We start from the raw sequence: 26,633 nt of genomic DNA on the forward strand, positions 1-26,633 counted from the left end.
AATCTGAGACAATGATGCTCCAAAAAGACTATCAATAAAAACATGGGATGTAGAGGGGCACAGTGCATTAAAATTTTTAATCGGAATATCATGAGATACTAGATGTATTAAAATTTAGGAATTTAGGAGTGAATTGTTTGATAAACTTCTGCGGTATAAATTCTCTAGATGATTTTTGTTTACACTGCTGTGCTAACCAGAAACCACCTTCCGCCACCACAGAGTATTTTTTATGATCGACCTACATATGTATATGGAATAGAACATATTGTTTGTCCGCTAAGTCAATATATATGTAAATAGAATATTAAAATGTACTATTAAATTATGTTTATAGCTTAGTTGTTTAATTTAGTTATTTTCAGCAACTATTTAAAGTCCCGCCAAAGTCCAAAGGGTGTTATTTAACACTAAAGTCTTCCACTTTGAGTTGGCTCTGACCTGACAGGCTCCGCGCTGGTTCCAGTTACTTAATGCACCTGCGAAATGAACTTGTTTTGGCGGTTTAACAAAAGGTCAACGGTTCTAGAAAATTTATGATTTTTAAATGCATGTTCATAAAACTATGCTCTATAACTTGTCATAAGACTATTTGGCGACAACTCGTCAAAACCGAGATATTGGTAAAAAATAATGCTATCCAAATTTTTGGTTCACGTTCATTTTAGTGCATATACATATACTGCATGCAATTTGGCAAATACAGATTTTAAAGAAAGGTAATTTAGTTTTCTATTGTTGTTGCATTTAAACTTTTTTAATTTTATCATGTAAAAGAGCAAAAATATAAAGGTTTTTTTCTGATATTTTATTTATCGATATATGACGCTAAAGTTGTGGAGCTATCTTGCCGTACATACATATTATTGATATAAAATTGAGGAAAATAGACATTGCTTTTAACTATCGATAATAAAAATCGTTTTAGCACATGTTTTGAAAACAACAATTTTGGTGCAGGATGTTTAATAATACAAATATGATTCAAGCACTATCGAAGTCAAATAGAGTAAATATTAATGTGTATCTCAATACTGACGATGTCCATCACACTGTAAGTCATGACTGATGTTAATAAATAAAATTGTTGACAAGTATTTGTATATATTTGCACATACATATATATGTATGTGTGTTGTATGTATTTACAGATCGACATGGTGTCTCATACCCAGTATTTAAATGCGCTACTTTCCGAAGCGAAAACAAGGGCAATTGGATTGCGTTTCCTTATTGAATGCTTGAATAAATATCCACAAAATGTTCCGCAAAATAAAGCGAATTTTTGGATAAATATTATTTTAAGAGCATGCAATAAAAAAGAAATTAATTTATATGGAGAGCTTATTTATGAAGCTTTGGGTAAGTAACAATATTCAAATGTAACGGCAAGACAGGAGTTCCATCATCTAATTGATAACTTTTTACAAAATAAAAATTTATTTAATTTATTTTTTTCTTTGAGAAAATTTTTTTTCGCTCATCTAAGAATCCGACAGCAGAAAACAAAGATGGAAAATTTGTTATTATTATTTGTTATAATTATATATATAATTAGTTGAAAACATGCCTATTACTAATATTCCACCAAATGTAACCCATTTTAAGATCAAATCAGGACTGGAAAAAAACAATCAATGCAAGAAAAAGATCCCAAAATTAGAATACTCGTAGGGTTGAACGGTATTATAATATTGTGCCGCCTGGAAATGTGTGTAACTGGTGGCATCTCCAAGCCCATAAAGCCGAGACGATATTGCCATGTCTGCGTATTCTTCCATCCTTATGACCACTGTGATCTCAAAGACTATAAGAAATAGAGCGATTATTGTTGTATGCATATGTACATATGCTTCTGTATGTTTGCTTCGCCCACTTCTGCCCCAGAAAATCAATTAGCAAGCCCAATAACTACTGTTTTTATGATTCCTAATATAAATGACAAGCACATGTTGATATGTATGTATGTATGTACATGTTTATCACTTCTGACTTCAATTTGTTATACAATTCGAAAAAATAATCGTTGTGGGCTTTTTCATGTTTTTTAATCTTTTCTTTTTAAACTTTTAAATATTGTTTAGTGTTGTGTTGCATTGTGTTAAACCTACCTACTGAAAGTGAAAACGAGCAATGTGAGCTGCAAGTCAGCAGGAAGATCACTAAATCTTTGAGTATTTGTAACCGAACAGTTTTCTATGTCAGAAAAAAAGCCGTAAAGTGACCTCAGCTGAAACGATTAAATTTTGATCACGCCGCCTAACAGGTAGGGATGGATGAGTCACAGACAAAAGTAAATAGCTTTCAGTCCGATGGTAAGGAATACTACTGACACCGGTCATACGGAAACCATTAAGTTGATGGTGTGGGCTGCTTTTCGTGGTGGAACTTGCGGCTCATTGGTGAAAAGCTATGGAATTACGAAGAAGGAACATTATCTTGAAATGTTGGCGACCAATCGCCAAGATTTTGTTGAATAATGTTCTTACCTAATTTTGTGCTAAGATTTTTTATTTGATCGCACGAACTAAAAATCGAGACTATAGTTTGGGAACTACTATAATATTAATGTGGATTTCTACATGCGCAAGAAATATTGTTAAGTTTACAATATTTTTCAACCTTCAGAGGTGTTTTCGCCTAAACATCTTATGGTAAAGAATAATTTCCATTCCGAGCGAATACCATTACCACTTAAGATTTTTTTTTTTGGTATTTAATATTTTTTATTTCATCTTAACTTTTGCAAATCTAGCCAATGTGTAATTCATAAATTTTTTTTTTTCTACAGCATTGCTCGTCAGGAATTTCCAAAATGAGGCCGACACGTCGAAATGGTTTGGATCTACGCATCTATTAAAATTGTATGGGACTTTGAGTCTTATTACTGAAAACTCAAGAATATGCTGTACTATCTCCGCATTAAAAGCAATAAAAGAATGTGTAAAACATTATCCTGTACATAGTAAAGCTGCGAGAAACTTAGTAATGCAATATTTAATTGGCATATTAGACATCAGCAACCAAGATGTGGTTTATCTTAGCGGTTGTTGTTGGTTAATGTTACAACAAGAACGGACAAATGCCAACACCGCTGGAAATTTGCATGAAAGAATGCAATGGCAAAACTACCAAATGGGAATACTGAACAATTTAAACATTCTTTTAAATCAAGTATTCCCCACGTATACAAATGCTTATTCAACTTTTTCGACTTCTGAAACGCACAAATTCGAGTACTTTATGGTTAAATTACACGCAGACCCCATTGAAAGAGCATCACAAGTGTGCAGGCGCTTTAGTAATTTGATTGATTTTCTTAAAATAGCGTTAAGGTGTGTAAACCGAAACTAAATTTATGATATAAATAATGATTGACTCATATTTTTTTCCAGTTATCCCTATCCTTCAAATAAACTAATAAATTCAACGAAAATATTGCATCTGGTTCAAAGAGGATTAGGATTGAGTTACATAAATTGTTTTGACAATTCATTCTTTGGATACCTTCTACCTCATATTCATACTAAGTTGATAGAACTTTTGGAAGTACTAGTTGCTATGTAAGTAATAAATATATTTATGTATATTTATAAAAAGTCAGTTGCGCCCATAGTTTAATATTATATATACGAACAAAACAAACAGAAAAATATTTAAAAATAATTATTTGTGCTGACTTAACTCAAGGCAATGTTTATGTTTAGATTTCCCTTTTTCTGACTTTTTATACCCGCTACCCATAGGGTAGAAGAAGGGTTTTAGAACTTTGTGCCGGCAGGAAATGTATGTAACAGGTAGAAGGAGGCATCTCCGACCCTATAAAGTATATATATTCTTCATCAGCGTCAACAGCAGAGGCGATCTAGCCATGTCCGTCTGTCCGTCTGTGTGTCTGTCCGTATGAACACCTAGATCTCAGAGATTATAAGAGATAGAGCTATAATTTTTTTCGACAGCATTTGTTATGTTTGCACGCAAATCAAGTTTGTTTAAAATTTTTGCCACGCCCCCTTCCGCCACCGAAAATCAAAAAAATCGAATAGCAAGCGTTATTTTAAAGCTAGAGCTACGAATTTTGGTGTATATAATAACAACTATAGTATTTGTGATTCCTGAAAATTGATTGCGATCATATACAAATTGTGGAAGGTATTAAATAAATACTTTTGTATGGGCAAAAACGCCTTCTTACTGGGGGTCTGAGTTGCTTTATCCGACAATCTGGTATATTGTGCCGTCTATGGTATATCTTGAATATGGTACCATATTAATATACCACATATACCACTCGGTATATTTTTAGTATTTTTGTAGTATTTTCGGTATATTTTAAAAATAATACCGCAATATTTTGCTTTTATTCAAAATGGGCAGCGGGTATCTCACAGACGAGCACACTCGACTGTAACTTTCTTACTTGTTTAAATATTATTTTCGGATAGTTATTTTTTAAACTTTACTTTGGTATCTCAATAAAGTAATTCCATTTTGTTTTTAAGCTGCCACACTCAACTAAGGATGCATTTCCGATTGATAACAGAAGTTCTACAGGTGGCCTTGAAGAGCACAAGAGGGTCAACACATGATGGTTATCAACAAAAATTTTAGTAAGTTTATTTTTTAAAAAGTCAGGCGTTTAAGAGCCCAGCTCACATTTGTTATTTGGGTATATCAACCTTTTGCACATTATTATTTTTGTATATTGTATTCTAAAGTTACAGTCAAATCAAACCATAAAGACGTAGCTAGCATACGTCAAAAACATTAATCGTTTAATTAAATTGGGGTTTCCAAAATTTCCACTCTAATCGGACTATTTTGCATACTGCAACTTTCGAATAATAAAATAGCAAGCCAAATCTGCTCCGGAAGAGTTCAATATCAATAGCATTATTGCAACTCCAAAATAGTCGAACGTTAGATTAGATCCGTTCGGCTCATTTCTAAATTGTAAAGCAGCACGCAATATCCGGTACAGGCTCAATTCAGTTACAGATCGCATTCTAAAAAAAAAATATTTAAATCAATGGTTGAGATTTATCGCTTTCGTTTATCGTTTATTTATCGCTTTTGGCTATTTAAAATGCGAATTTTAGCGGAAGGAATGCGAATATGACCACTTGATCATTCAAGTCAAGTCCAGAAAGGTTACAGCAGGATTCAATATATTTTGTAAATAGATGAGAACTAATTACGATTATTTAATTTAAAAAGCTATTTATTTATTTATTTAAAAAAGCAAGATATTAAATTTGGTTTTTTCCTTATTATTTATGTAATTGTAATCAAAACGATATATATTTATCAAAATCTAGTCAAATTTTCTACAAAAATATAATAATTTTTCTACAACAATATAAGTTTATAATAGTCAAAACTTTATAATATTGATTATTATTATTAATATTTATGTATTTATTTTAACGTATAATGTGAAGTATTAAAACAAATTTGTAAAAACGATATGTATATATATACATGTGTATATATATATCAACTTCAGCAAAAATAGTTATATCAAAACACAGCACAACAGAAGCTGTGGGAAAGCTTGATGCTAATAATATAGAATATAACTCATTTTAAAAATTGTTTTGCAATTTAAAAATTAAAGGTCAAATATATAAGCAAGAAATTTATGATCAATCAATTTCAGAAAATATTGTATTCTTATTTGAGTTTTGCCTTCCTAATTCAAAACAACTGATTCCACGATGGATGTCTCTAAAAGTTAGTTGCCGCTAGTTGCTAGATTATTAATCGAATACTTGAATTCGATTAGCTATTAATTATGCATATACTTCCATTAAAAGTGCTATGAACGAGTACACAGTCTATAATTTTATTCGGATGTGTGCATGTACAACAAATGTGAACTGATTTCTTATAAACCTCATCTTTTTTTTTTTTTTTTGTTACTTCTAGTTCTCTGAGAATAAAAGTTTATGGTGCCATTATCTTATGGCTTTCCATATTTGTTGAGGGAAGCGGATATGATTTAATGATAGATAACCTTATTGAAAATATACTTGAAGATATAACGATTAGTCAAACAAAAGTAAGTTTTGCCATATCTTTCCTATATGTATTACAATTTCTAATATTACAGTCCAAACTTATAATTCAAAACAACGGCACAGAGATCTATTCAACAAATTCTGCAAAAACTTTTCAAAAAGGGATGTACGTTAACACAAACAAAGCATTAGTTTGTCGACAAGCGTTACGTTGCTTACAAACGGTTCTTGTTTCATTTGGATATTTATTAAAACCTTCTTTATTAAAGGTGAGTTAAAAATTATACTGCCAAAGCACTATGTTAATGTTTTCACTTATAATAGGATTTATTCAACACACTATTGGAAATAGCTGTTGGTATTTTTGAGAATTCTACCATTCTACAACATCCTTATAATGACTGGCTCTGTCGTTTGGAAATATATAAATCTTTATTCACATTTACTAAATTGCGAAATCTTCCCTATCCTCCACCCATGGAAATATTTTTGCACATATTAAATGAATCGTACACAAAAGATCCATGCTTAAAATTACGCACCATTTCCAAACATATGATAAAGTCAATTGAAACAATTTTACATTCGCAAAAAGAAAGCTTAATTTTTCAGCTCCATGTTGAAAACATGCCGAACTTAAAATTTCAATTGTTTGAACGACAAAGCAATGAAGATATAGAAAAAAATATTAGCGATAAAGAAACAATCGAAAGTTCTGAATCAAAAATCATTATTTCCAATAACGAAATCTGTACTGATTTTATACCGACACAGAAAATGCATAAATCAAGGGAAATAATTTTTGAAAATCAACATAATATTGATTGCCATAACAAGCTACATTTAATAGAACTTTTTAATAGTAATCAACAAATCAAAACACCTTCGAATCAGAAAAGTAAGGACTCATACGACGGAGAGAGCTTTAAGATATGCGAAAGTAAATGTGATGATGATCAGTATATTGCTGAACTTGAAGCAGCATTTGTCGATGAACTTATATAGGTAATAATTTGTAATTTTTCAACTAAATAAATTTATTGCTAAAGACTTCTGAAATAAAAAATTCGAATTTTCTTTGCTTGGAATGAGTATATCCGATCTCAAGAGCCTGATGAGATCATCTGTGCCTGTTACTTAGTGCCAAAATTGCAAATAGTGGTAATCTAAAAATAAGCTGGACATTTTAAAATGTTGACAGAAATATTTTGTCTATATGACCACGACGAATTCGCCCGCTCTAACCGCTGACAGAGTTGTAACCCTCCATTATTTGGTTAACATCGCCATCGAAAGGTAGAACCTAAAAGTGTCCATTATCTCAAATTGGCCTTTTGGAATTATAAGAACGCGCATCGGACGTTGGAGATATTCAATCGTAGGATTTTGTGAGATGGCACACAAAAAATGTGTTTAAGCGCAATAGGGAATTGAAAAAATAAAAAACACCCGAGTATTTGATCAGAGACCCGAGTATTTTCGCAGACAATCCAGTCGTTGACAATCGCGGTTTGATTTTATGACTATCAGGCATGCTCCGCTATTCACTTTTCGTTTTGGGACCAAAACCGAGATTTTCGTTTTTAGGTGCTTCGGTTTTCACAAGTCATCGTTTCGCTATCGGAACGTTTCATATTTTACTGCTGAAACAGATGACTTGTGTTTTGGTCAGAAGTAAACAACGCGAACAAAATGCCATTCGTATGTCCAATTTCCTGCGTGGATAGAACTCACATAAGGATAATTTTATCTTGCATAGTTGATTTATGCTTTCCCTGAAAAAAATATATTTGCCTTTTGTCTTTTTTGGAAATAAAGATTTGAAACTTTTTTTTTTTTAAATCAGGTGAACGGAAATCAGCTGTTTCCCACAAAAAAAGAGCTGCCACCTTTTTAATGAATTTCATTCCGGTGATTTCAACAATTTTTTGTTTTTAAATTTTACCACTTAAGTAATTAAATTAAAGAAATTAATTTTTAAAAAACATATTTTACCCAACAAATTTATTGCCATCCGTTTCATTAACAAGTATTTTTCAGCCATGCTCCGGTTTTCACTTTTCGTTTTCGTTTTGGGACCAAAACCGAGATTTTCGTTTTTAGGTGCTCCGGTTTTCACAAGTTTTTAGTTATCGTTTTGCTATCGCAACGTTTCATTTTTTACTGCTAAAACAGCTGACTTGTGTTTTGGTTAAAAGTAAAAAAAAATTTGAGGTGGGGTCAGAAATTAGTCGTTTTAAAAATAATTACAAGCCTAATTTATCTGCTGACGGTCTTAAAAGAACGACAATAAACCAATGAGTCAACTATTTTTTTCCTTTTGCAAATAAGATCCGATTTAATGTCAAAAAAGGCATTTACTTTTCATTTCGGCATTTCATTTCGTTTTGCAATTCGAATTACAAATTACTTTAAAATATAATTTATATTAATTATATAAGTGGCTAACTGAATGTGTAAAAAACAAATTGCAAATTGCCGAGTGTGCCTATCCACTCCTTTTTTTGTATTAAACAAGTAAGAAAGTTACAGTCGAGTGTGCTCGACTTTGAGATACCCGCTACCCATTTTTAGTAAAGGCAAAATATTGCGGTATTTTTCTCAAAAATATACCGAAAATACTAAAAATATACCACACAGTATGTTTGGTATATCGATATCGATCGATAGTACACTATTCAAAATATACCATAGACGGCACAATGGACCAGATTGTCGGCCAAAGCAACTAAGAGCCCTGGTAAGTAGGCGTTATTGCCCATACAAAAGTATTTCTTTAATAACTTCCACAATTTTTATCTGATCGCAATCAAATTTTCAAAAATCATAAATACTATAGTTATTATTGTATACACCAGCTGTAGCTTGAAAATTACGCTTGTTATTCGATTTTATTGATTTGCGGGGGCGGAAATGGGCGTGTCAAAAATTTGAAACAAACTTGATCTGCGTGCAAACATAACAATTGCTGTCGAAAAATTATAGCTCTATCTCTTATAGTCTCTGAGATCCAGTGTTTCATACGGACGGTCATATGGGGGCGTGGGGAAGTACAAAATATACCAGATTATCAACTAGCAGGTATCCTTCTGGGACCGACACTGACATCATTGCAGTAGATTTACTATAGATCAAGTATGCGCTCCGTAGCTTTTCACTTCAAGAGAACTATGTTGTACGAGAATATTTTATATTGTGCTTGAGTCTTGCTTGTTGGTTAAATCAAAAAGTGAATACATAATTAAAATAAATAAATTTCAACTTTTACAATGGAAGAAAGAAAGAACAGAGCTCCTTTAAAACGAAAAGTCATTTCAATAGAAACAAAAATACAAATTCTAAACCGCTTAGATAATGGGCAAACTGCTACGGAAATAGCAAGAAGCCTTGATTTAAATGAGGCTACAGTTCGCACTATCAAAAAGAATGAAACTAAAATACGACATGCAGGAAGCATTGGGTCATCTATATCTACAAAATTTACCAGTAGAGCACGTGCACCAATTTTGGAGAAAATAGAAAGAGCACTTAGCATTTGGATCGAAAAAAGATCCCTTTAATCGAACGGATCTTTAAGGAAACGGCACTCAGGATTGGACTGCGCGAGCAAAATGAAGAGCCCTCTTCCAGCATAGATTCGTTGCTAGTAATGGATAATTCGCGAAATTTAAAAAAAGGTTCTCCATTCATAGCCTCAAATTTAAGGGCGAAGCGGCGTCGGCTGATGATGAAGCTGCTACCACATACCCAGAAGAAATTCAGGGGTTCATTAATGAAGAGGAATTCCTGCCCGATTAAGTTTTCAATGCTGATGAAACTGGACTTTGCTGGAAAAAAATGTCAAATCGAACTTTTATATCAAGGAATGTGAAAGTAGCCCCCGGCTTTAAGGCACAAAAAGATCGGTTTACACTTTTGCTGTGTAGTAATGCATCAGGCGACTTTCAAGTAAGGCCAATGCTTGTTTATAAATCGTTCAATCCCCGTGCGTTTAAAGGGATAGACAAGAGAAAATTACTCGTTTACTGGAAAGCAAGTTACAAAGCTTGGGTAACTGCAGAATTATTTAAGGACTGGTTCTTGAATGATTTTGTACCTGAGGTTGAAAAATATTTAAAAAACAGGTAAGAAAGTTACAGCCGAGTGTGCTCGACTGTGAGATACCCGCAACCCATTTTGAATAAAAGCAAAATATTGTGGTATTTTTTCAAAATATACCAAAAATAAAAATACTGAAAATATACCAAATTATATATTTGGTATATCGTTATAGTACTGCATTCAAAATATACCATAGACGGCACAATATACCAGATTGTCAGCCAAAGCAACTAAGACCCCTAGTAAGTAGCCGTTTTTGCCCATACAAAAGTATTTCTTTAATAACTTCGACAATTTTTGTCGCAACTCTAGCTTTAAAATTACGCTTGTTATTAGATTTTTTTTAATTTACGGGGGCGGAAGTGGGCGTGGCAAAAATTTGAAACAAACTTGATCTGCGTGCAATCATAACAAATGCTGTCGAAAAAAAATTATAGCTCTATCTCTTACAGTCTCTGAGATCCAGTGTTTCATACGGACGGTGCTGGTGTAAGGTTGATTAGCGTGGCGTACGCGCTGGCTTCTCCGGGCTTTGCTCAGTTAGAATGGGGTTCAAGAAAACGGCCAACTAATAAGACGCATCACTTATAATAATAATACATTAAGAATTCGCCTACATATGGGAAGACAGAGAAGAAGGAGTGTAATGGGAAGGTTGTATTAAACAATAGTGAAAGAGAAGGGGAAGGAGAGGAAGGTAAGTTAACAAAGAAAACGGAGCCACTCTTTAATGCAACACTGCTATTATTGTGTGCAGACGCCCACCCTACCGTGATCCTGCATTCTAATGCCAAAAATAACTGTTGGCAGGATCCCTAAAAGGAAGTGGTTCTGCTAACCTACTCCTGCTTGGTGATGCATGGTTCCAAATAAAATTATGCAATTAAGCGAACATACTTAATTTATTAACATACAACAAAAGGGATTTGAAGTTTAACAACATTACAAACGAAATGACAAACAAAAATAAATAAATAAATAATTTAACGGACCATAACATGTGTTTATGAGGCGGAAATTATTTAAATAAGGCAAAAAAAGAAAGAATAAAAAAATTAAAGACGAAAAATAATTAACCTATAAATATAAAATATATTCTAGCATAAATATAATATAAATAATAATTTTTGCATTTAAATATTGGAATAAATTAATAGAAAGAAAAAATTAGTTAAAATGAACTAGTTTGGTTCATTTAGAATGCAATGTTAGGCAATCACATAGAGTATAGTCAAATACTAGATTCAAGTAAAAATGAGGATCAGCTGATGGCTGTCACTCAATGAAATGTTTTGCTATTGCCAGTCTCGCAAGGTCATTGACCGCTGGGACTGCAGACAGCTGTAGCAGCGCTATGGTCAGATGGACCATGATACAATTATACAAGGTAGTCTCGTCGGAAAAAGCTTTCGTCAGTACGCATTCGTTTTTCGACGCAAGAGGTTGTCTGCGGACGAATTTTTTTCTGCAATTAACCCTTGCGCAAAATGACATTTTGCAATGTATGCCGTAGACACGGATAGAATTAAAACATTTAGAGAATTAGAGAATTCTCATATATATTATTAATATTATTCGTAAACAATTTACATTTTAAAAATATGTTAAAGAGACATTAATATCAGCTTCAAAATATGTAAATATTAATTGCATCGTCAAAGGGTTAATGCGCATTTCATTGTCGTCTCGCTCACACTGCTGTGCTGAGACTCTTTCACTCGCACTCATTGTTTTGTTTAAAGTCGGACAGCTTTTTCCGACGAGACTACCTTGTATAATTGTATCATGAGATGGACCACAAGCAAAAGGAAAGCTTTAGCTCTAGCTCATATATTATTAATAAGTAAGAGTGAGACAGACTTACATACATTCGTGACTCCCACGCAGAAAGATCTTTCCTTGTGTTGGTGCCTGTCTGTGGGGAAAATAATAACTGGCGAGCTTTTGCGCATGCATGAAAGCTGGTTGCTATGACCGGATAGCGTCGATCAAACAAACATGCATACATACAAATGTATGCAGGTATGGTTTTACCTGCTTTGCGGGTAATACAAAGTCATGAAATTTTATAACTAAATACAATTTTACAAAGCTATTTTGCCTATATGCGTTGCCTTATATGCATTCTTAAATGATTGCCGTTGTTATTTTATACAATAATACCGTAGTACTTGCATTATGAGTGCCCAAGAAAAGTTGTTGTTTCAACTTTCTCGCCACATCATACTACCCTTACAACACTGACTGACTCTCATTTATAAATGCATATTTGCATAACTAAAGCTCCATTTCTCAAAACAAAACATGACAAGACATTTAGTACCATTTTCCCAGACTACAAATAATTTTCTACACTAAACAAATTAAATAATATAAATTAAATAGGACAATAAATATTTAATCACTAATATAATAAATAATATGTATAAATATGTGTGCAGAAAAAGAAGAAAAAAATATTGCATACTTTTAGGCTTAGTTCATTTCAACTACGACAAGCGGCCTATTACAGCTGTTGACGCTGATCAAGATATACTTTATAGGGTGGAGATGCCTCGTTCTACCTGTTACATACATTTCATGCCGGCACAAAGTTATAATACCCTTCTACCCTATGGCTAGCGCGTATAAAAATCAAATAGCCGAAATACAGCCAACAAGACTAAAAATATGAGGTACATCATAAGTTTCATATGACCATGATAGATGTAAAAGTTTTCTGTGTTCTGGCAGAATCATCATCTCCAGTGATGCCAATATTTTTTCGAAAAAAAACGACAGATTGAGAAAAAAAAACAGGAAAAATAGGATGAAAATATTATTAAAAGGATAGAAAAAGGGACAAAATGTTTGTTTACAATAATTTTGTTTTTTATTATTAAGATAATAGTTATGGCAGCTTTGATTATTTCTCCTTCGTCATTATTGCTGTCCTCATAAGTAGCCATGAAGCCAATTATTTGGAGATATTTTTCAGGCACAGGCAGTGTCTGTCAGACACTACATTTCTAATAAGGTTAGTGCACTTGGTTCAGTGCAATTTAACCTTCTTGGCGTCAAAATGTGTTTTTACTAATTCACTTCTAATACTAATTCAGCTTCGTGGCGACAAGTTTCTGAAGATTTGACCGGCTCGAAACAAATTTTACTTTGTTTCACTAAACTTGATGTATTTTGCGTATGTTTTTTGTCGTCATGTGCACTCTTATTTGGTCAATTTTACAGTTAATACTGCATTTGCAGTATTTGAAATAAGCCTTGTTAATGTCTGAATTATGTCGGCTAATCCAATCTTTAAAATCGGGCTGCAGTAGTAAACAGTCCCGAAACTTTTGCTTATACATTTTTTTTTGCATTTTTAAATTAATAATACAAATTTTGAAATTGTGTGTTCAGTACCGAAACAGAGAGTGCAAGTAAACCGTGAATAGAGTTTTTCGATTAATTTTTTACCAAACTGTCGATATAGGTATGGTAGCCGCGAAAAGTTGCCACCTGTTTCATATTTTACAGCTACTAATAAATTTAAATTGAAGCGCGAAAGCAACTATTTTAGAAAAATAAAGAATTTATATTAGATTTAAAAAAAAGGACAGACTTCCGGATGAAAAATCTAAAAAAAAGACAGATTTCAGGTATGCGGATGATTTTCAATTTTTTTCGGATGAAACGTTAAAAACAGGACAGATCTGTCCGGAAAAAGGACAAATTGGAATCACTGATTAGTATGGCTTATCAAGTCTACACGCTTGGATTCGTTTTCTTGATTGCATTCTACATATTAACTATAGAATTATTCTTAAAAAATGGCATATTCGCAGTGCGGGAACAGCAGCTGTAGATGTTGAAAAAAGGGAAATACATGATAATTTGGGAAAGAAAGTGGGCACGTTGCCCCAAGCCTGGTTCTGGTAATACCAATAACGACAACACAGCCAAAAGATTTTTCCAAGATCCAAAAAAGGGTGGCAAAATTACCGGAGTAAGCTATGTACTATATTAATTCATTGATTCAGCGTAATCTTCCGCACCTTTGCATGTGGATATGAAATTGATGCAGAAGCCTTTAAGCATTATGCATTGCAACCCACAATAATATTTGTGGACTTTTATCCATGGTTTTACGTGCCTATCCATAAAACATTTTGCCCTTCCGATAGGTATGATGTCAGAAGAAGCTCTTGAGGCCGGAAATAAAGATTTGCGAAAATATCGTTTACATCTCACTTGAAAAAACACTATGGATGACTTGGCCAATACACTTTTTATTTCATCGGATCCATTTATTACCATGCCATAAAAAAGCTCAGTTTCCCCTTCCAAAGGCAATGAAATAGTAGACAATGATTTATCTGCCTTATTTTAAATAAAGATGTAGAGGAAGACTTATCTAATGATTCATTAGCAGATACAGATTAGAGCAGTTAAATATTAAAAACGAAAAAAAAAAAAAAAAATTTAGCCAAAGTTTTTTGTATATTAATTTTGATTTGTAGTTTGAATCTCTACAAAAAAAATTATCCGTACAAAAATTTCATCATTATTGCAGAAGATATAAATCGCCACCAAATCAGCTGTTTCTCCCACTGTGCAGTGCCGACTTACACTTTTTCTAAAGCGGTCATCTTCAACAAGCCCCCTCTGTGCGATTTTGATTCAAATAGAAACTCTGCGCCACCACGACATTTTGGTCCTTCGAGCCGGATAATCACCATCATCATCACAGTCTACTATAAGGACCAAACCGTTTTTTTTTTCTTTCCTCGCGCCTTACCCACGGTATTCCGCCCTTTACGTTCCGCCATTTTTTTTTTTGCATGGTGAAAATGTGTAATATTTGGAAATTCTCTTTTTTTTATATATATGTATGTACATATACATATAAGGTTGGCAAAAAAGTCTTGCGGTATTTCCGATAGGTGTCTTTGCAAGCGCGTAGTTCTAGTTCTATTCTTCGCATGGGTTCATGCTATACCTTTTTGGAAAGGTCTTTTCACGCGCTATCACGTGTTTGTTTTTGTTGTTTGTTTTGAGTCGTTCGTGAGTTATAGCTTCGAGAAGCTATAGATTATAGCATGGAGAAAAATAAAGAGAAAATACCACATATTTTACAGTACTACTACGATAAAGGCAAAAATGCAATTCATGCTGCCAATAAAATTTGTGCAGTTTATGGACCCGATACAGTTTCCATTTCCACCGCACGACGATGGTTTCAAAGTTTGCGTTCTGGTGCAGAGGTGGTCGAAGATGAGCCACCGTCCGGAAGGCCTGTCGTCAAAAATTGCGATAAATTAGCTGAATTGATCAAAAGAGATAGGCATAGTAGCATCGGCCAAGATCTGGGCATGAGTCATCAAACCGTTATAAACCATTTGAAGAAACTTGGATTCACAAAAAAGTTCGATGTATGGGTGCCACACGACTTGACTTATATGTATGTATGTATATGAACACATGTATGTCACATTAATCGCTGTGCTTGTAACATACACACACACACTTTCAATTTTTTCTTGCTCGCATGCGCACCGATTTTGCATCAGCTCATGCTCTCAAAAATACACATATACGTGCACTTCGCCTGCTCAAACGTTTGGCAGCGGTAGTCTCACTCGACATACCACCCTATCCTTTTTTCAAGTCATATACAATAGAATCCGGTTAAACGACTTCGCTAAGTGTCCGTCCGGTTATTGCGAAGAAAATTCGATGTCTTGGTTGGTCCCCATACAAATTTATATGAAAGAGCCTCCGCTTAGTATGTCCGCTTTTAGCGACTGTTGGCGCATTTGATAGTTATTAATTAAGAGCATGAAGTACCAATGGAATTGTTAGAATTAGGGCGAAGCGAGAGCGCTATAAAGCTTTCGTTTGTTGCTCTCTGAGCGAATTCGCCTCGCTTCGCCACTCTAGTTAAGTTAGGCTTAATGTAACTTAGCATAGAATTATAAACACAGTTGAAATTGAGAACTTATCAGCGCGTCATCATTTACTCCGTTTTCGTTTTCATCGTCTACAACAACAATTAGGTCCAGTCTTTGTGTTCGCGAATAAAGCGGAATTATAATTGCAAAAACTCTTGTGATTTTTCATGGCGCCCCCGGGTGGACTCTAATTGTTGTTGAACGCGAGTGATTGAAAAAAGAGAAAACAAAAACAAAACAAATTCGCGCCGGTCGTTTTTAAAATATAATAAACATAAACAAACAATTGACTTTGTGCCAGTGCTGTGATCCACTTGTGTTTGTGTCATCGGTGGAATTTTCTGCATCATCGCTAGAGGATACCCTGCACCTGCAGAAAACACACAGAGGAAAGTGGCTGGGATCATTAAAGATCGCCAATTCCAGGTACTGTGCGAAAAATTGAAAGTAAATAACTGAATTGGTTGCCAAGTTGCAAGATTCTAGTGACGCTTTCAATTCTTGGCACATACGTAATAGTAGAGCATTTGGTTTTAAATTTTATATGTTTAATTTAAAAAGTGAACCGCTTAGGCAGAATATTGTTTTTGTTTTCTAAGTGAAAGTGACTAGGGGAAATTCTTATTTCCATTGCATCGAACTTCTTCTCTTAGTTCGTTGCAATTTTCGCTTTCGTCGCCCCCTTTGTCACCGCTGTAAGCTGTGTGCTGTTGCTAAGCGCACATACGTATATACATACATATATACCCGCAAGCCAACACTGCACCGGTGCATATCGGCTCCGTGTTGTTGTTGCTTGCATTTTCGTTTTCATTTCGCGCGCTTAGAAACAGGGCACATACACACATACATACGTTAGCAAGCCAGCATCTGCACAGTGCATTGCGCTCTGTAGTCTGTGTTGTTGCTTGCACTTTTCGTTGTCGCGCGCTTTGCAGCGCTTAGAACTCGCTCCCCTACATTCGTTGGTTGAGCATATCAGTGCGATATCTCGTTTGCTCCCTCGAATTGTGTACTCCCCTATTATTGTCCGAGAAAGCTTAGTGGTTAGCTGAGGACAATTTAAAAATAATAATAATAAAAAAAAAAAATTAAATAAAAATAAAAAAAAAAATAGTTCAAAATAATAATTAAAAAATAATAAATTTCTTTTTTTTTTTAATTTTCTTTTTCGTTGTTGTTGGAAGCAACAAGATTTATTTTGTATTTTATTTTTATATTTTTTTGTCGTCTCCTCTAATAACCTAAATAAAAAATGAATTCGAAAGAAACTCTTGAAGGCTCTAAAAAGAAACTTGCTATTTGCGTGAAGAGCATTTGCAGAGTTAATAATCAAATTCTCGATGACACGATCGGTCGAGATTTGACAGAGCTAGAGTGCAGGCTTGAGATGTTGTCGTCGCATATTGAAAATGCTCTCAAATATCAAAGCAGAATTGAGACATTTGACGAATATGACGATTACCGGTGCGAGTTACAAGAGATTTGCATTACTGCAAAGGCAAGGCTGAAGGCGATGGTGAAATCGTTGACCGATACTTCATCCGCCAATATATCGATTCAGCCGATTGCCGCTCCTCGTACCCGTCTACCTAAACTCTCATTGCCAAAGTTCAGCGGAAAGTATTCCGAATTTAAAAAATTTCATAAGCTTGTTTGAGACTCTTGTTGACAATGACCATTCAATTCCGCGCATTGAGAAATTCAATCATCTCATTTCTTGTCTCTCTGGTGAGGCTCTTGGAACGGTGAGAGCGTTTCAAGTCACCGAGGACAACTATGAGAAAGCAATGGCAAGTTTGAAAAGAGTATATGACAATGATTGTCTGATATTTAATGAAAATATCACTGCTCTTTTCAATTTGCCAAAGATTTCGCAGCCCTCCGCTTCAGCGTTGCGAAACTTGATTGACACTGTCTCTGCGATATACGGATCTTTGTTGTCGATAGGTGATGATAAGAAGATTGCAAATGCAATCCTTATTCACCTGGTCATGCACAAAGTTGATGCAATGACAAAGAAGAAGTGGGATGAGCAGCTAGATTACACGAAAATTCCATTATGGAGTGAGTGTGAAACTGTGCTTAATCGTCGATATCAGCACTTGTCAGCTGAGAATTCGACAAAGTCAAGCCGTTTCCACTAAACAGCTTAATAAAAGCTCGTTTTCGTATACGACGCTCAAAGATAAGATTGATCAAAAGACCCAAATATGCGAATATTGCAATTCCGAAGATCATTCCATCGTGAGTTGCTCGATGTTTGCTGCCTTGGCAGTTAAACAGAGATTCGACTACGCGAAAACAACTGCATTATGCATAAATTGTCTTCGGAAGGGTCACACTGTCGCCAAATTTAAGGGAAAAAAGTGTCGTGTGTGCAGCCGTTCACATCATACGTTGCTGCACATATATTCTGCGACTACAAATAGTAGAGCGTTACCACCCCCGAGTCTCTCCGCTGTTGAGCCTGATCGTCCATTCACTTCACATGCGATCCATGCGACCGTGTCGGATAAAGTGATCCTGGCCACAGCAGTCATCAAAATAAAGACGAATTCAGGCGATTTCGTCTTAGCCCGAGCTTTGCTGGACTCTGGGTCACAAATTAATTTTGTGACTGAGGAACTAGCTCAGCGGCTGCATTTGCGTAGAGAAGACTCGTGCATCAGCTTGCTTGGCATTGGTGAATCCAATTCTCAAGTTAAGAAAAAGATACACACTGTGGTGAAGTCGCGAGTTGGCTGCAATGAATACGCGATCGATTTATGGATCCTCAAATCGATCTCAGGTTATCAGCCAGATCACACTGTAAATGTCATACATCAGACTCGTTGAGATTATTCAGATTAAATACTGTACTGCGCCAGCGCCATTTTTGGCCATACGGTGTTTGATCCAGCTGAGCGAGATTGCGAAATCCTCGCACCCCATGGCAGCTGAGGTTATCAGGCAAGACTTCTACGTTGACGATATGTTGACTGGTGCCGCATGCGTCGAGGACCTGAAGACAATTAAGTCTGAAGTGTCGCAGATACTGCTAGGAGCAGGTTTTCAACTTGCGAAGTGGTTCTCGAATGCTCCTGGGTTCTCCGCATCAGACAGTACACCAAAGCCGATAACGATCTCCGAGACTGACGCAACCAAGACTCTAGGTGTGATTTGGTTGCCAAATGAAGACGTGTTCCAATTCCGAATCGACGATTCATTCATGGGTCTTAAAGCGACAAAACGGAACATTCTCTCGGTGACATCGCGGTTATTCGATCCGCTTGGGCTATTGAGTCCCTTAATTATAAAAGCAAAGATACTGCTTCAAGAGCTCTGGCTTCAAAAGTTGGAGTGGGACGAATCCATACCATTGAGTTTGGATACATCGTGGCAGTAATTGAAGTTAAATTTGACACAATTGCAAAACATAAAAGTGCCACGATATTTGTTCACAGAGCCTACGTCACCGATAGAGATACATGGCTTCGCCGACGCCTCAATAAGAGCGTATGGGGCGTGTATTTACGTTCGTACGCAAACTGCGGAAGGTTGTAAAGTATCATTACTAACCTCAAAATCAAAAGTAGCTCCCCTCAAGACTAAGACTCTTCCTAGACTTGAGTTGTGTGCAGCTCACCTTCTTGCAGAACTCTGCCACCGCATCCGAAGGCTGATCCGATCTCCAATTGAACGGACGGTTCTTTGGTCAGATTCGGAAGTCACTCTTCATTGGATCCGGTCACATCCTTCCACTCTCGCGACATTCGTGTCGAATCGAGTGGCCGAGATTCAAGAGTGGTCAGAGAGCGTGGAATGGCGTCATGTTCCAACTAAGCAGAACCCCGCAGACATTATATCGAGAGGTTGCGATGTGACTGAACTGTGCGCGTCAATGTGGTTTAGTGGTCCGTCATTCTTGATGGAACCACACGACGCATGGCCAGTTAACCACCTCGTCTCTGAAGAGACGCGCAATTTGGAAGTGCGCAAAACAGCTGTTGGACTGACAGCTATAGTGGTAAAGTCAGATCTAGTGGACTCGATCGAAAGTTTTTCGTCGCACACAAGTCTGTTGAGAGTGTTCGCTTATGTGTTCCGCTTCATTCGAAGATGCAAAGACAAAACAGTTCAATTTGAACTGGTTCCAACGGCATCAGAACTGAAAGAAGCATTCAGTAAAATAATAGAAGTAATGCAGGATTTCGAATTCAGAGACGATATAGAAAGGGTTCGTAAGAGTACACGTGTGAGCTCGAGTCTACAACGACTCAATCCTTTCATACATGAGTTTGAAGGATCTTGGTGTTCGTTTTCGTTGTTGCGAGTCGGGGGGCGACTGGTAAATGCTCCTATTTCGTATGATGCTAATTTTCCACTCCTCTTGTCGAAGCGCTCACAATTTGCTCGCAGCTATGTGAGGTACCTTCACTTGACCAACTGTCACGCTGGTCCAAGAGCGCTCGTGAGCATTCTCAGAGAACGACTTTGGTTAGTCAATGCTCAAGAGCTTTGTCGTCAGACAGTACGATCATGCATCCGTTGCTTTAAATGCAAACCTCGGCTGCTTACGCAAATAATGGGAAATTTGCCTGCTGATCGACTCCGAGCGCTCCGCCCATTTTCAATTTGTGGCGTAAATTTTTGTGGCCCGGTTGAGAAAACCTATAGGATTCGCGGAAAGCCGCCGTACAAGTCGTACATAGCTTTGTTCGTCTGTTTTGCGTCAAAAGCGGTTCACTTAGAAATTGTATCCGATTTGTCATCTAATGCATTTCTAATGGCTTTCCAAAGGTTTGTTGGTCGAAGAGGATGCCCGAGCCGAGTCCATTGCGACAACGCGACGAATTTCGTCGGAGCAAGTCGCCATCTGGAGGAGCTAAGGAGACGAGTCGAGGCCGAGGAGAACGCAGTTCGCGACTTCGCATTAAGAAGCGGATGCGAATTTGCGTTCATACCGCCGAGGGCTCCTCACTTCGGAGGGCTATGGGAGGCAGGTGTGAAGTCTGCAAAGCACCTACTCCTACGGACGGTGGGCAACGCCCTGCTCACGGCCGAGGAGCTGCAGACAGTGGTCGTGGCGGTCGAGGCGGTGCTCAACTCCCGCCCGCTAGGAGCCGTAAGCAACGACCCCAACGACGGCGAGGCACTAACCCCAGGGCATCTACTGGTGGCACCGGCAGCATCGCGGACCCCGGACCAGGAGGGTCTGAGTTGCTTAAGGCGATGGCGAGCTGTCTCGTCGCTCAAGCGAGCGTTTTGGCAGCGATGGTCCCGGGAGTATGTGCTGGGCCTGCAGGCACGGGCCAAGTGGGACCGGTTGCAGCCAAATCTGCGAATCGGAGAGCTCGTCGTCGTCGCAGAGGACAATCATCCGCCGATGCAGTGGATGGTGGGGCGAGTCGTGGCGGTATACCCAGGAGCGGACGGGGCGGTGCGCGTCGCAGACGTGCGAACCAGCACAGGAGGGCTGTTTAAACGGCCAATACACAAATTGGCGCCTCTGCCAATCGTATGAAGGCTCAGCCGTTCATCGGGGCCGGTGTTGGCGCATTTGATAGTTATTAATTAAGAGCATGAAGTACCAATGGAATTGTTAGAATTAGGGCGAAGTGAGAGCGCAATAAAGCTTTCGTTTGTTGCTCTCTGAGCGAATTCGCCTCGCTTCGCCACTCTAGTTAAGTTAGGCTTAATGTAACTTAGCATAGAATTATAAACACAGTTGAAATTGAGAACTTATCAGCGCGTCATCATTTACTCCGTTTTCGTTTTCATCGTCTACAACAACAATTAGGTCCAGTCTTTGTGTTCGCGAATAAAGCGGAATTATAATTGCAAAAACTCTTGTGATTTTTCAGCGACAAACCGCTTATACCAACGAAATTTTTCAGAATTCAACTGGATATTGTGACGTAAAAAAAATACAGCGAAATAATGCCAACCAATTTAACAATCAAACGACGCAATTAGAAATGTATGTATTAGACATCTGCATGAGTGGCAAAAAAAATCACATTCAAATGCACAATGCTCAAAATGAGTTGAGTGAATTTGAAAGCAAAGCCAAACTGAAGTGAGTGAGTTGACTCGCTTACGTACGACTCAGTCGCACAAAGAATAGAGAAAGAGAAACGAATTGAATGAAGTGAGAACTCAGAATACTGAGACACTGAATTCGAACGATTCAAGTTGCAACTGTAATAAATGGAAACCTAAGCAATTGAAATGCGTTTTTACATTCATGGTTTCTTATTTAACTTATTTCTAAAACATCAAGGCTATTAACTAATTTATACTTAAATTCATGGTTTTCTCTTAAAGTAATTTCTAAATTAACAATTACACATTAATTCAAATATAAATTCATAGTTTTTTCTTGAACTTATGTCTAAATTAACCATATATGCAAAAACATTATTTTGTTAATATTTTCTGAGTTAGTGGCTATTTGAGTACGCTTCTCGGTAATTAAATTTCTTGCGTTTGAGAATGTTCGTTCCGAAGCCGCGCTGCTCGCTGCAGGCCTCGGAAAATGAATGGACCGAATTTGCATGCAACAACTCGAATTCCTCGAATAGTAGTGCCAAATTTGTCATTTCCCTTTTCGCTTCATTCGTTCTCTTTCATTTCGTTCAACGTCCCAAGCTATGAAGCAAAATGCGAACTCATACTGATACAATGTCGTTTCATTTCTTGCATTCCACTCATTCAATTCCATTCCATTCGAATGTATTCAATGAGACGTATGTTGTGAGTGGTCTCATGCAGATGTCTAGTATGTATTTATCAGTGATCGGCACCCTTGCTTGTGTGCATAGCGGCGACACGAAGGCCCTTACACTCTCACTACCATGATACAACTATACAAGGTAGTGCCGTCGGAAAAAGCTTCCGTCAGTACGCATTCGTATTTCGACGCAAGAGGTTGTCTGCGGACGAATTTTTTCTGCAATTAACCCTTGCGCTAAATGACATTTTGCAATGTATGCCGTAGATACGGATAGAATTCAAACATTTCGAGAATTAGAGAATTCTCATATATATTGTTAATATTATTCATAAACAACTTACATTTTAGAAATATGTCAAAAAGACATTAATATTAGCTTCAAATTATGTAAATATTAATATCATCGTCTAAGGGTTAATGCGCATTTCATTCTCGTCTCGCTCACACTGCTGTGCTGAGACTCTTTCACACGCACTCATTGTTATGTTTAAAGTCGGACAGCTTTTTCCGACGGGTCTACCTTGTATAATTGTATCATGCTCACTACTCTTTGTCAGTTTTAGCCGTCGCTGCTGCTGGAGAAAAACAGTCGAAGTGCAATGCGATGTTAGCGAGTAGCTTACAAAAATTGGCCTATACTATTTTTAGTATTTTTGTGGTAAATTATTTTAGTATATTTTTTAAAATTAATACCTCAATAATTAGATTTGTTTTCAAAATTTAGTTTGAATCTTTCTTACTTGATTATGACTTCTATAATCGCGACGATGACTCTGGTGTTTACCCTCCCCTTTCTCTCTTCTTTTGATAGATCATGGAATTAAATATGAAGCCCTGCTAACTCTTCTTTCTTATATAAAATGATTTTGCACTGTTAACTAACTTGGTTCTGCTAACACTGCATATGCGCCGTTAACTCATTTGACTCAGCTGCTAGCTCCCTGTTTTCTGCTAGCACTGATCATGTGCTGTTAGCTCTTTTGGCTTTGTTCCTCTACCAGACATCGGACTGGCTACCGTTGGGATGTTTTAATTTATAGCTGCACTGGAGGGAAGGTGTCCAAGAAGGGGATAACTGTGCTTGTTTTAGCCAATATGAGTGGTAATCTTAAAAAACATTTATTGGTTATTGGAAAATCAAAGCGACCTAGATGCTTTAAAAATGTTCAGTCTTTGTCTGTTGACGACTATAGTAATCTCTGGGCATGGATGACATCTACAATTTTTATTAATTGGGTATGGGATTGGGATGCTGAAAAGAAGATATTGCTATTAGTTCATAATTGTCCAGCCCATCCCCAAATTAGTGACCTAACGAATATCACTATAGTATTAATTCTACCAAATACGACATCTGTATTACAACCAATCAAGGCATATTTCGAGTGATTGAATCTACTTTTCGGAAAAAATATCGTACTTAAAATAATCAGCAATATGGATGAAAACAAAGATAAAAAATCAGCTAAATTAGCGATTTCAAAGGAAGAACTGGAGGTTCTCATTGACAATGGTGTGGCGATTTGTGAGGAACAGAGAATTTTTATACCCGCTACCCATAGGGTAGAAGGGTATTATAGCTATGTGCCGGCAGGAAATGTATGTATACTTTGAAAATAATACCGCAATATTTTGCCTTTTTTAAAAATGTGTAGCGGGTATTTTACAGTCGAGCACACTTGACTGTAACTTTTTAACTTGTTATTTTTTAACTTTTTTATTTATTGAATCCTCTAATAATTTTGAGACTAACAATAAGTTTACGAATCTTAACATTTAACTTTAACTAACAGTGTGCTAAGACTGCATTCTGGTTGCGCGTCCCTAAAGGCGGTCACTGGATGGGTAAGTCATTGCGTCGAAAACGTGATTGGTGCAACAATAGCTTGGTAAAATACTTTTCCTTCTGTTCTGCGATAACTTCTTTGACTGGTAGAAGGTTTAAGTCGCGATGTATGTTTTCGTTGCGAACGTACCACGGTGATAGTTCTCAAGATCTTCGACTGAACTATGTCAATATTGCTATTGCTGGCATTCAAAGAATGAAGGTTGCTGGCTTTTAGCTTTAGGTGTGTTCTTTGGCTTCAATGTGAAGGCGCCATGTGAATTTTCTGTCGAGGTGTTCTTCTAGATATGTCGCTTCATTTGCTTGCAGGAGTAGAGTGTTGTTTAACGTTAGCGGGGGCCGTTTTGCCTGTTCAGGGTGAATGTAACCTGCTTGCATTTTTGTTCGTTCACTTTAATTCTCCAATCTGACAGCCATTTTTTAACATCGACCATATGAAGAGCTATCTGCGCAGTTGCTTGCCTCGGGCATTTTGAGCGGCTGAGAATAACTGTATCAGCAAACGTAGATGTTGTTGCTTGTGTGCTTGTCAGGATGTCTGCAATCTAGAGGACCTATAGTGTTGGCCCTAGCACGCTACCTTGGGGAACTCTAGCTCCAACAGTGAAATCTTCAGATATAGCAGTGTTGCATCTCACAACAAATTTTCTGTCGTAAAGGTAAGACTCTAAAAGCTTGTGGGTGTTGTTGGGAAGCATTGTCTTGATCTTGTACATTAGACCTTCTAGTCAGACTCTATTAAATGCTTGAGAGACATCTAAACATATGGCAGTATAGTACTGTCGTTCTTCGAACGCGTTCCGAATTTCTGATGTTATCCGGTTGACCTGGTCAATTGTTCCGTGCTTTTCACGAAACCCAAATTGGTGTGACGGGATTCCTTCCTGGAGTCTTAGGTATGTGTTTATCCGAGTCAAAACGCATTTTTCAAAGAGTTTACATAGAGTTTATTATAATTTACTTTTTCCATCTCACTTAATAGTGGCCAAGTTTTGCGATGGCATTGAAAAGCTGGGTGATAGGGCAAACGGCGCAATATGGGAGCTCGATGATCATTTTGGGAGTTATGTGATTTGGTTGGAAGACATTTTTAAAGTGGTTGGCAAACGTGCTGGCTCTGTCTGCATCGCTGCGCGCCCAGCCACCTGTGCGATTTCTAATAGGCATCATGGTTTCTTTCGGTGAGCTCAGAGTTGGGTAAGCTCTCAATAGTGAGCGTTTTGTACTAGAAGTACACAATTGCTTTATGTAATGGCGGTGGTCATATGCTTCTTCTTGATGTAGAGCCTTAGTAAGTTCACGTGAGGCGTGACTTTGACATAAACTTTGCTTAGCAGATGGCGATATGTGGAATTGCCGCTCTCGACGTAAGCGTCGCTTTTCGAGGACGAGCTGCTCGATTTGTAGACTTGTCTTCTTTCGATTGCGTTGTGTATTTATGGTTTGAGGTGTTGAAACTCGAGCTGCAGAGACAAGTAGAGACTCCAGTGAATTAACAAAGCTGTCTACGTCGGCTTCGTTGTGGAGATTTGCTCAATGTGTCAGCTAATATACTTTCTATATGTTACTTAACCCAATTGGTGTTCTGTGAGGTCAATTTTAGTGATTGTTGCAATGTTCTATTAAATCGGTTAGTTTCTTTGGGTCTGCTGGCCAGTATGTTGGTGTGCCCGAAGAAACATAGTCAAGCTTGTTCTTGGCGTTGATAATTGCATTATAGAGCTGCTTTCCTTTTGGAGTCACGAGATGAGATCCCCAGTGTGTGTGCTTGGCATTGTAGTCACCTGCTGCTATAAAGTGGTCTCCTAGTGAGTTAAAGAACTGCATAAACTCATCTTCAGCTATAGTGAAGGAAGGGAGGGGCAGTATACGGCGGCTAGTGTAAGTTGGTTGTCAGTACTTAATTGTATATTTATAGATGTGGCCTGTAGGTAGTTTTTACCAAATTTGTTTTGACAGTGGTGGTTCCAGTCCCACCATGTGCTTTACCATCTGGATGATTTGTTCCGTAGAACGAATAT

The 26,633-nt window shown here is 37.0% G+C and overlaps 2 protein-coding genes and 1 long non-coding RNA gene across 4 annotated transcripts; all 3 read left to right on the forward strand.

Moving 5' to 3' along the window:
* Positions 1 to 899: 899 nt before the first annotated feature.
* Positions 900 to 7,086, forward strand: LOC117573083 (proline-, glutamic acid- and leucine-rich protein 1). Its single transcript, XM_034255976.2, has 8 exons — positions 900 to 1,054; positions 1,152 to 1,362; positions 2,792 to 3,335; positions 3,396 to 3,563; positions 4,503 to 4,610; positions 5,929 to 6,061; positions 6,113 to 6,289; positions 6,345 to 7,086. Exons 1-8 carry the CDS (start codon positions 962 to 964, stop codon positions 7,023 to 7,025), a joined length of 2,115 nt encoding a protein of 704 aa, XP_034111867.1. The 5' UTR covers positions 900 to 961; the 3' UTR covers positions 7,026 to 7,086.
* A 2,128-nt stretch (positions 7,087 to 9,214) lies between these two features.
* On the forward strand, positions 9,215 to 11,112 carry LOC117573087 (uncharacterized). Its single transcript, XR_004572626.2, has 3 exons — positions 9,215 to 10,144; positions 10,574 to 10,818; positions 10,879 to 11,112. It is a non-coding gene; the product is annotated as an uncharacterized LOC117573087 (long non-coding RNA).
* A 4,010-nt stretch (positions 11,113 to 15,122) lies between these two features.
* On the forward strand, positions 15,123 to 21,810 carry LOC127566114 (uncharacterized). 2 transcript variants are annotated; one of them, XM_052007717.1, is made up of 2 exons: positions 15,123 to 15,558; positions 20,831 to 21,810. In XM_052007717.1, exons 1-2 carry the CDS (start codon positions 15,197 to 15,199, stop codon positions 21,552 to 21,554), a joined length of 1,086 nt encoding a protein of 361 aa, XP_051863677.1. In that variant the 5' UTR covers positions 15,123 to 15,196; the 3' UTR covers positions 21,555 to 21,810. The 2 variants fall into 2 exon arrangements, with proteins under 2 accessions (XP_051863677.1, XP_051863678.1); XM_052007718.1 differs by having other exon boundaries at positions 15,491 to 15,562.
* The last annotated feature ends 4,823 nt before the right edge of the window (positions 21,811 to 26,633 follow it).

Source organism: Drosophila albomicans, chromosome 2R, assembly GCF_009650485.2.
Source record: "Drosophila albomicans strain 15112-1751.03 chromosome 2R, ASM965048v2, whole genome shotgun sequence".
Classification (NCBI taxonomy): domain Eukaryota; kingdom Metazoa; phylum Arthropoda; class Insecta; order Diptera; family Drosophilidae; genus Drosophila; species Drosophila albomicans.